Genomic DNA, 10,509 nt, shown 5'->3' on the forward strand with positions numbered 1-10,509 from the left:
GGAACCTTTCCTTTCCTTCAGTCTGTATTTTTAAATTTTTATGGTTCGGTTTTAAGCTTTAAGTTTTTAATTTTTATAAATTTGTACAGGGGACATTTAATTCAATTTTAATTATGTATATTATTGATTGTATGGTTTTTAAATTTGTACCTGTACACCGCCCCGAGTCCCTTCGGGGAGAGGGGGCGGTCTAGAAGTCTAATAAATTATAAATTATTATTATTATTATTCAAGTTTAATGCCCATCACCACAGACCCGCATGGAAAAACGACGTCCTTGCAGGGTCTTCGCGCAATGCGTATAGGATCCTCTAGGGGGCTCCGTGGAAGAGCCGGACAGCTCCTTCTCTTGTAAGGCGGGGAGAACTGAGCATGCGCGGTTTCTTTCCCAAGTCGAGGGTGAGGATTGCTTCCGAGGCATTTTCCAGCAAAGGCTTGAAAGGTTGTCGGCTCTTTCTACAGTGCCCGGGTGAGCCTTTCCAGCAAGGGAAGAAGCTGCAGGGAAGTCTTGGACTTGGAGATCCAGACATGGGTCGGGGTTCAGTAACTGTGTGTGTGTGTGACTTTTCTCTCGTGCTGGAGGCTCGCATTCATCAGACTTGGAGTCGTGGAAAGGGGGAGGGGGAGCCAGTGGCCCCATGTTCCCCTGCCGTCCCTGTGCATGCAATGTCCAGGCATGGGAGAAAGCAAAGCTTCCCGCCCTTCACTTCGCCCCCAGCGGGGTAAAAAAAACGAGGGTCGCAAAAAGAGGACTTGCGCTCCATTTCGACGGGAAAAGTTTTGCATGGAGGGAGAGGAGGAGAGGTCTTTGCAAAAGAGAGATTTTTTGCCTCCAAGTCAGCCTTGACTCCTGGACAGTTTCCTGCATATTTCTTGGCCCCTTTTTCAGAAGGGGTTTCCCCCTCCTCCCCCTTCCTAGTCCGAGAGAAGCGAGGTCGGAGCCCATCCTGCTGGTTTTGCATACAAAGCTTCAACTGCATGTGCGAGGAATTGAGTGCAAGGGGTGCAAGGACTCGTTCTTAACTGTGCAGCCATAGGAATGATATTAAACTGTCTTTTAAATTTAATTATATTAAATTATGATTAGCCAGAGGGAGCCATTTGGCTCAGTGATTGAAGTCACAAGGCTTGAAACTGGGAGATTAACTTTCTAATCCAACCTTTGACATGAAAGCTTTGAGCCCATCCTGACTACTTCACTGGGCTGTTGTTTTGGGGGAAGATAGTGAGAAGGAGCGTTATGTATGATTTCTGCCTAGAGTAATTTATAAAAATAACAATAAGGCATAAGAAAAAATAATTTTTAAATAAAAACTAGGTAGTAGAAATGAAAAAAAACACATTTAAATGTATTTTCCAATATTTTGATAATGGTTCACTGAAATTTTCTCCATATGTAGAGAGAGCAAGCTAACTAATAAGATTTCACCTTCCACCTTTCGTAGGTTGATACGAATTTCTTAATTTTCTCTTCCCTCCCCTCCTCCCCATTTTTCCATATCAGATACGTACATTCAAAATATTTTCTGCTTCTTCTGGAATCTTAAGTATCTTGTCCAGGAAATGAGCTGAATGGCCATGGAAAATTTGGCCAGACCTCTTGTGAACAGAAAATCCTGTGGCGATCCTTGGGTCCATTTTGGAGCTGCATTAGAGACCAGAGAGAAGATGGAGGGACAACACCCAGCAGATGCAGAAATTAGGAAAGGCCCTCCAGCTGCTCAGCCTTGGAGCTTTGGGAAGAATGGGGCAAGTCCTGGGCAGAAGAGCCAAGAAGAGGCATCCAATAGTTCAGAGGTCCAGTGCTGTCACTTCAGAAAAGTGAGGTTCCAGGATGGGAGCCGTCCCCGAGATGTTTGCACTCAGCTTCACTACCTTTGTCGTCAGTGGCTGCAACCAGAAAAACACACAAAGGCTCAGATGCTGGATCTGGTGCTCCTGGAACAGTTGCTTGCTGTCCTTCCCCCAGAGATGGCAAGATGGGTACGGGATTGTGGAGCGGAGACCAGTTCCCAGGCGGTGTCCCTGGCCGAAGGCTTCTTGCTGACTCAGGAGGAGGAAAACATGCAAGAAGAGTTTCAGGTGAGAGAATGGAATCATCAGAGATTAAAGAGGATCTCTCTGAATTTGTCAATTCCTCTCTGGCAGAATTTTCTGGGATTATTAACTCCTAAGGGCATTTGTAGTGTCCTTGCAGTGGATGTATTTGGGGCATTTCTTCCATTCATTTTCGAGTTTCAGCAATGGACATTGGGGTCTGCTGGTTTGAAGATGTAGTATGATAAATCATTTGTATCTCTGTGCTCTTCCTTTGTTTCTCTAATTGCATCATGTCCAGAAATCCATGGAAACTTTGATTGAGTATCCTAAGGAGGGGAAAGATTCATTCAGACCTTCTCAAGAGCTGCTCTTCAGGGAGAACTTCCAGAAAGATCAAAGTCAAAACGCTATGCAAGGTAAGAAAAGCTCTTTCTGGGTGTTGTGAGATTTCAACATTTAGCTGATTCTTTCGTTCCTCATGATTGGGGTGTCTCTCTTTAACAAATCTGCTTCCACTATTTTTCTCTTTCTCACAGAGAGTAGAAAGCCGTCCTTGGAGTTTTTAGGATCACCTCTTTCTGATGGAGCTGAAGAATTAGCTGAACTGCTACTTCAGGTAAGGATGAGAAAGACCGGAAAAGGCCCCTGAAACTTGGATGGATTTCATTTTGTTCTAGAGTTGAATGTATAGAATTGCTGTTCCTAAGCAATATCAATTTGACCTCAAGTCATTAAACATTCACACAGTGTAGCCTACCCTCTTCTTTCTGAGGGGATCCTTGGTGAGTCACTTTCTCCATCCCTCATGCATCACCATCAAATTTCATTGACCTGACTGATGTCAGCATCAGGGCTCTTCCTTCTGTTTCCCAGGGTTTTTCTTATGCATCATTACCAAAAAATGCTCCTTTTTTGTCTATTGAAAAGCATCTTTGAGACATCTGTGATTCAGAATCTCCATAGACATACAGACTAGTATTGCTAGATCTTCCAACTTCTTCATGTAGGTGTGGAGTTGGAGTACGTTAGTCCCTCAGTAGTAACATTTATCAGTGGATAAATGTTTCCCCATTGGAAAGCATGTCAGGTGGGTTTTGCTAGTATTTTGTTCTGCCCTCTGCTTGGAAGAATGGGAGTCACTGACAAGTGCTGGATTTAAGACCCAGCTACCAATTGACCCAACCATATTTTAGTTGGTTACAATGTGAGGCCTTCCAAACACCAACAGATTGATCAAACATAATTTAGTTGTGCCGTCAGCCAAAAGAGGTGAGATCTTAATTCTTAATTCAGCAGAAGATGCCTGTTTCGTTCACTGGATCTCTTTCCTCGAATTGATAGAAGAAAATTATGACATTCTTGGGATTATCTGTTAATAAGGAAACATGTGGTCTTGTTCAGGATGTTGTGTCTTTTGAGGAAGTGGCCGTGTATTTCTCCAAAGAGGAGTGGTCTCAACTGGCTGCTGACCAAAAAGCGCTCCACAGAGAAGTCATGCTGGAGAATTCCAGGAATCTCTTTTCTCTGGGTAAGAACCCCTTTCTGTGCTCCGAAACGTAGGGAAGGGAGTTAAATGTTATTTCTGATTTAAAAAATAATTTATTTACAGTGCATTCGGAACGCGTTCACTTTTGCCAAATTTGTTATGCTGCAGCATTTACTACAGTTGTTCAAACTCACTTTTTTTGTCCTTAATCTACACACGGTACCCAATAAGTGAAAACAGAATTTTAGAAATATCTGTATATTAAAGAAAAAAAACAGAAACATCACATTGGCATAAGTATTCAGACCCTTTCACTCAGTACTTTGTTGAAGCATCTGCAGCACTTACAGCCTTGTCTTTTTGGGTATGAGGCAACAAGCTTTGCACACTTGGATTGGGCGATTTTCTGCCATTCTTGCTTGCAGATCCTGTCAGGCTCAGTCAGGTTGCATGGAGATTGTCGGTGGACAGGAATTTTCAGGTCCCTCCAGGGGTTGTTAAATAAGGTTCAAGTCAGGCTGGGCCACTCTAGGACATTGGTGAGCTGTGGTGGTGCAGTGATGAGAATGCAGTACTACAAGCTACTTCTGCTGTCCCATTTCCAACCAGAATTTCTGGAGCTCAGTCAGAGTGACCGTCTGTTTCTCAGTCACCTCTCTTACTAAGGCCTTTCTTTCCCAATTGCTCATTTTGACTGGGCAACCAGCTTTTGGAAGTGTCCTGGTTATGCCAAACTTTTCCATTTGAGAATTATGGAGTCCATTTTGGTCTTAGGAACCTTCAGTGCCGCAGAAATCTTGTGGTAGCATTCCCCAGATCTGTTCCTTTTCAATAATCCTGTCTCTGAGCTCTGCAGGCAGTTCCTTCGACCTCATGGCTTTTGGTCTGCTACAATACGCACTGTCAGCTGTGAGGCCTTCTATGGAGAGCTGTGTGTCTTTCCAATCCCATCCAATCAATTGAATTGACCACAGGTGAACTCCAATCATGGCATAGAAACATGTCAGCAACACTAATAAGAAATGGCAGGCACCTGAGCTACATTTCAAGTGCTGTTGTAACAAGTCTGAATACTTATGTCAATGGTATATTTCATTTTTTCCTTTTACTAAATTTACAGACATTTTTTAAAATTCTGTTTCACTTTGTCATTATAGGGTCCTCTATGTAGACTAAGGAAGGGGGGAGAATTTCAACCACTGTAGAATCAGGTTGCAACGTAATAAAATTGACAAAGGTGAAGGGAGTCTGAATACATTCCGAATACACTATATATACTTCTTTTATTTTTTGTAAATAATTAGGGCAGTGGACATATCCATTATTCCCCCTTTCTGCTGTTTTCCCTACAAGAACCCTGTGAAATGGGTTGAGCTGAGAAAGATTGGCCCAAAGTCACCAAGCCAGCATTCATGCTTATGACAGAACTAGTATTCAGAGTCACCCAGTTTCTAGCCTGGTTTCTTAACCATTTGACCAAACTGATTTTATAAGAGAAGTACATTTATTGAAAGAAAAGTTGGAAAACTTCATAGGCTGCTTTTTACATAAAGATTTTTTTTTAAATAAATGCTTTCTGCTCATAAAATACACAATACTCATTTCATAGAAGATATTAGTAAGAATCTGGGGAACAGGCTCCGTGCAGGGATGTTGTGGCCTCTCTTGAGCCAGGTTCTGCCTACCAGGATTTGGTATTCCCTCCTGAACCTGGTCACTGGGTTCCTGATGGCCCTGAGCTGCTACCACCAAGCCTGGGTGAGTCCTGTGAGGGATGTTTTCTTCTTTGAGGTATGACCAATTGTGTACCGAGTTTGGCATTAGCCTAAGTTGAGGGTGTGAAGCTATTGCCAACCATAAATTCCCTTTGGCTTTTAAAGATTGTGCTAAGCGGATAAGTAGAAATTCCACTTTTACTGAAGTTGGGAGGTGCTGGGTATGTTGCTGCCCTAGCATGATACGGTGTCCAGTACATTTTGGGAGATTGTGGCATCATGGAATTGTCCCAGGTAAAAGATTAGCTCAGGGTTGTGATCCAATCCTATAGGAATGAAAACATACAGTTTTCCTTTTTCTTTTCCAAGGCTTTAATGGGCAAGAGAATGAGAATTGCAAGCGGGAACGCCAATCGATCCATTCGAAATGGGGGAAAAGGAAATTTGAAGATCAGATGCAACCAAAGAATGATGAAACAAAGAAATCACAAAGTGGAAATAAAAATGGTTTTTCTCAGGTCTGTTGGCTTCCTAACCATACAGTGAATGATATGGGAGAAAGACCATATACATCCATGGAGTGTGGAAAGAGGTTCAATACCTCCAGTCATCTCTTTTCTCATAAAAAGACACATTCAGAAGAGAAACCAAATATCTGCAGGGAGTGTGGAAAGACCTTCTGGGATAATCACGCTCTTAGAAAACATGAAAGGATTCACAAAGGAGAAAAACCTTATAAATGCAAGGAGTGTGGAAACAGCTTTAGTTGTAGCAGTTATCTTAACTCCCACCAGAGGATCCACACAGGAGAGAAGCCATATCAATGCATGGAGTGTGGAAAGACCTTCTGTTTTAATTATTCTCTTATAAGACATCAAAGGAATCACAATGGAGAAAGACCTTATAAATGCATGAAGTGTGGAAAAACCTTTAATTGTAGCAGTAGCCTTAATTCCCACAATTTGATCCACACAGGAGAGAAGCCATATAAATGCATGGAGTGTGGAAAGAGTTTTAGGAAGAGTGGTAATCTTAATACTCACAAGAGGATCCACACAGGAGAGAAACCGTATCAATGCATGGAGTGTGGAAAGGATTTTAGGAACAGTGGTAATCTTAATACTCACAAGAGGATCCACACAGGAGAGAAACCGTATCAATGCATGGAGTGTGGAAAGACCTTCTGCTATAATCGTTCTTTTATAACCCATCAAATGGATCACACAGGAGAAAGACCTTATAAATGCATGGAGTGTGGAAAGACCTTTACTTGTAGCAGTAGTCTTAATTTCCACAAGAGGATTCACACAGAAAGAACTAATAAATGCATGGAGTGTTGAAGGATCTTTACTCGTATTTATGATCTTAATTCCCACAAGTGGATCCACACAGGAGAAGGACCTTATAAATGTGTGACGTGTGGAGACAGCTTTAGAAGGAATTGTGATCTCACGTCCCATAAAAGGATCCATATGGGAGAAAAATCGTGTTGAGCTTTTTAAGGAGTAGCACTTTTACTCACCTTAGAATCACCCACACATTGGAGAAACCATATCAATAAAGGAATTGTGGAAAGAACTTCAAGACAAATCCAAATAGTCCTTGGTGTATGTTGCAATTAGCCCCAAATTTCTGTTGCTAAGCAAGACAGTTATTAAGTATATTTTGCGCCGTTTGTCGACTTTTCTAGCCACATTTGAATGACTCTGGTTGTTAAGTTAGTAGCACTGTTATGAAATGAATCTGATTTGCTTGTCAGAAGCCCTCAAAAGGTGATCACATGCTTCCTGCCGCTTGCAAAGAGCCATCTTCTGTCTCTCCCCCCCACCCCACCCCGCTAGTCTACAAAGCCGGAAAGTTTAGGGACTGCTGTTTTAAATCATCAATCGTATCGAATTTGATTGAGTTGAGCTGAAAACATGTATCGAAAGTACTGGATTCTAGATGGTTTAAGTTTCCTGCCTCCCGATACGGGTTGTGGAGATATTTCTCCTTTGAAGAAAATATTGAAGATACAAAAGAGAAACATACAAACAATGAGTTCTTTGTATGTTTGTTTTTTATACTAGATCAGATATATCAAACACAAGTCCTGTTGGTCAGAACCAGCCCGCGATCAGGTTTGGTGTGGCACACGTGGCCACCCAGAAGACAGCAAGGTGCCGTCCCACACTACTACGATCCTCCCCACCCGAGCTGGACGCTACTCCTGGGTGTGTGCACTGGAAGTGGCACCAGGATCTGGAGTGCTAAGTGGGCCGTGGAGGTGGCAGTGGACATTGTACCGGGCAGTACATAAGAATAAGCGCGGCTGAGCAACCCCTCAGTTAGGCTGGGCTGGGCTTGAAGATCCCGGGGACCCAGGAACTTGAGGACTGGGCTGGGTGCTTGCCCTCCATTTCCCAGGGCTCTGGGCTGCCTGTGCCTCTATCCAGAGGTCCTCCATGTGGCCTGAGAGGGATGGTGAGGCTCCTCTGGCGGGAGAGGCTTTCGTGCTCATTGTGGTCTCACCTTGATTGTTTGTTTTATTGGATTTATATGCCGCCCTTCTCCCAAAGGACTCAGGGCACCGTACAGCATTAAAAAACACATATTACAAAAGTTAAAAGGTATTTCCTGAGTTCAAGTTTCCGGTGCAAGACTCAGTAAATGTATAACAAAATAGAGGGGATAGATAGGGCCCTCAGGAGGTCCTCTGCTGGAGACCTCTGGATCCCCATTTCCAGTCTTGCCTGGAGTATGCTGCTGCATGTGGAAGTGTGGAGGAGAAAGTTTGCAGGAAGTAGTTTCCCCCGTGTCCAACATTTGCCTTGACAGATCTCTGGAGAGGAGGAAGGGTGTCCCAACAAGCCAGCATCTTTACCACACATAACTAGAAACACGGATTTCCTTTCCGAAAGGATCAGCCTCTCTCGTGCAGGACCGCTGGGGAGTGCTGCTACCCTGCCACCTCCTCTTGCTATCCAGAGATCTTTCAAGGCAGAAGTTGGACTATGTTCCCTACAAACCACCTCCACTCTTTCACATCCAACAATGTCATCCCTCTGCCTGTAACTTTGCTAGGAGGAGGTACCGGACAGGGAAACAAACACCAACGATGTCTGAGATTGGGAGAAGAACGTCTGCTTTGTCATCCTGTGCACACAAACACACACACACCAATCCAAGCGTGGTGACTTTTATCAACAACTGAGCTTGCAAACTGACAATCATGGCTGGGCTTGGGGGAAAAGGCACTGAATTTTCCCCACCTTGAGTTATTCAGTGCAACTTATTCCATCCCGACCCAGCTGGCCCAAGTCAGTGACATCCAGTGAGTGGTATCGAGCCGGCCATGCCCACCTGGCGACACCTACCCAACCTCTGTGAGTTGTCATAGTCTTACATGTAACTGGCCCTTTGAGGGCAATAATAATGCTGATGTGGCCATTAATGAAATTGTTCTGACATAGACATCCTGAGACAGTAAAAATCACACACTTAGTCCCCCAAACCCTCTTTTTATTGAAATGGCTGTGAATTATGTTCATTCACAGCCTGTAATAATTCACAATCTGTGAAGAGTCTGATAGAAGTCTGCAACAGTCTTTCAGTGTAAGGCTTATAAGCACCCACCTTTATCTCCCTTGAAATGCTGGCAAAGACCTAATTGCCGATTAGTTTTGCCAGGCCAAATGGAGCACAGATTCAAACCGTGCTTCAGAGTTTAAACCGACCTGAACGAACAAAATTGCTTCCTGCAAAGGCTCACATTTGTTCCTCTTTTATGTCTTATGGGAGAGGCCAATCATCTCCAAGCCTTACTCCCGAGTCGCCCCTTTAGTCTTAACTGTTCTTGCCTTGTGGAAGCTCTCTGCGCATGCACACACTGGGAGCAGGCTCTGCTTGTTTCTCTGCCTTGCTGATGTGAAGCTGCGGAGGCAGTACATAACTCCCAGATTTTGCATCAAACAGGTGAAAAGGCACTGATTATGGTATCCTAATAATTACCGTATTTATTCGAGTATAACACGCACACGTGTATAATGCGCACCCCCTAATTTTCGATTAAAAATCGGTATAAAATTTTCTGGGACTGCCAGCGAGGGGAAGAAATGAAGAGGGGACGTTTCTTTTTCTTTGCCTTTCGCTGGGACTGCCAGCGAGGGGAAGAAATGAGAAGAAATGAAGAGGGGACGTTTCTTTTTCTTTGCCTTTCGCTTTGCATTTCTTCCCCTCGCTGGCAGTCCCAGCGAAAGGAAAAGGAAAAGAAACGTCCCCTCTTCATTTCTTCCCCTCGCAGCGAGGGGAAGAAATGAAGAGGGGACGTTTTTTTTCCTTTGGCTTTCGCTGAGGCTACGAGCGAGGCGAAGAAATGAAGCGGCAACGAGGGGACGTTTTTTTTTCCACCACCCCAGCCCAGCCCTCGTTTATAACGCGCACCCACACTTTGATTCGTTTTTTTGGTACAAAATTTTGCGTGTTATACTCGAATAAATACGGTATGTCTATTTTTTCATAATGGAAGCCTGACCAAATTAGACAGGTTGGACTTAGAAGGAGCCTTGATATGTAGAGAAATGGGCCCGAAAGAACGGAGCCAGAATGGGAAGTTAAGGCCATTCTTTTAAAATTGCTGTTCACTGAGTGTTCTAGATTAAACAGATGAAAGGGCAGTGATTTTGGTTTTGTAATCATGTCATTTTTTTCATAATGGAAATCTGTTGTGGCCCAGCAGGAGCCGTTGGAGCTGCCACCAGACTCCGAGAGCGAGGGTTCCTATGAGTCGGCTCTGGAGGACCCTGGGCAGGGTTCTGACTCTGAGCAGGGATCAGAGAGTCTGGTTGGCCACTGGGAGGTGCCTGAGGCACAGAGCAGCGGTGAGAGCCAAAGGAGGGGGGCTCCGGCTGCCATGCCTTGGAGCAGTGGGGAGGAGTCACGGGACAATGACTCAGACATAAGCAGGGAGTTCTTAGATGCCCGTTATCGCTGCGCCCACAGGCGCAAGGATCAAGGGCGCAATTACCGGTGGTAATTGCTCTCAGCTGCTGATAAGTAGACTCCCCTTCAGTCTATAAAAGGATTGACTGAGCATACGCCCTTTGCAAAAGTCAACAAAGGAATTATTCAAGAAGTTCTGTCTTGGAAGCTTAGCATGCTGGATAGCTGCTATCGTGTCTCTGTGTTGGAGGTGTCTGAGACCTTGTCGTGGTGGATTACTGCCAGGATCTGTCTGTCTGTCTGTGCAATAAATCCTGTTGAAGTAGTATTGTTCCGGAGCATGTTCTG

The 10,509-nt window shown here is 44.1% G+C and overlaps 1 protein-coding gene across 1 annotated transcript; it reads left to right on the plus strand.

Moving 5' to 3' along the window:
• The first annotated feature begins 363 nt into the window (after positions 1 to 363).
• LOC309397958 (uncharacterized protein) lies at positions 364 to 6,586 on the plus strand. Its single transcript, XM_081964409.1, has 6 exons — positions 364 to 469; positions 1,505 to 2,082; positions 2,339 to 2,456; positions 2,577 to 2,656; positions 3,442 to 3,568; positions 5,611 to 6,586. The coding sequence occupies exons 2-6, from the start codon at positions 1,573 to 1,575 to the stop codon at positions 6,579 to 6,581; spliced, it is 1,806 nt and encodes a 601-aa protein (XP_081820535.1). The 5' UTR covers positions 364 to 469; positions 1,505 to 1,572; the 3' UTR covers positions 6,582 to 6,586.
• Positions 6,587 to 10,509: the final 3,923 nt, after the last annotated feature.

Source organism: Natrix helvetica (assembly GCF_964273705.1).
Source record: "Natrix helvetica genome assembly, chromosome: 1".
NCBI classification, from domain to species: Eukaryota; Metazoa; Chordata; class Lepidosauria; order Squamata; family Natricidae; genus Natrix; species Natrix helvetica.

Excerpts from the sequence above, each read along its gene's own strand:
- LOC309397958 (XM_081964409.1), top strand. The coding sequence starts at position 1,573 with ATGGCCATGGAAAATTTGGCCAGACCTCTTGTGAACAGAAAATCCTGT. Across the intron at positions 2,083-2,338 it reads ACATGCAAGAAGAGTTTCAG|AAATCCATGGAAACTTTGAT; the intron begins GTGAGAGAATGG and ends CATCATGTCCAG. Across the intron at positions 3,569-5,610 it reads CAGGAATCTCTTTTCTCTGG|GCTTTAATGGGCAAGAGAAT; the intron begins GTAAGAACCCCT and ends TTCTTTTCCAAG.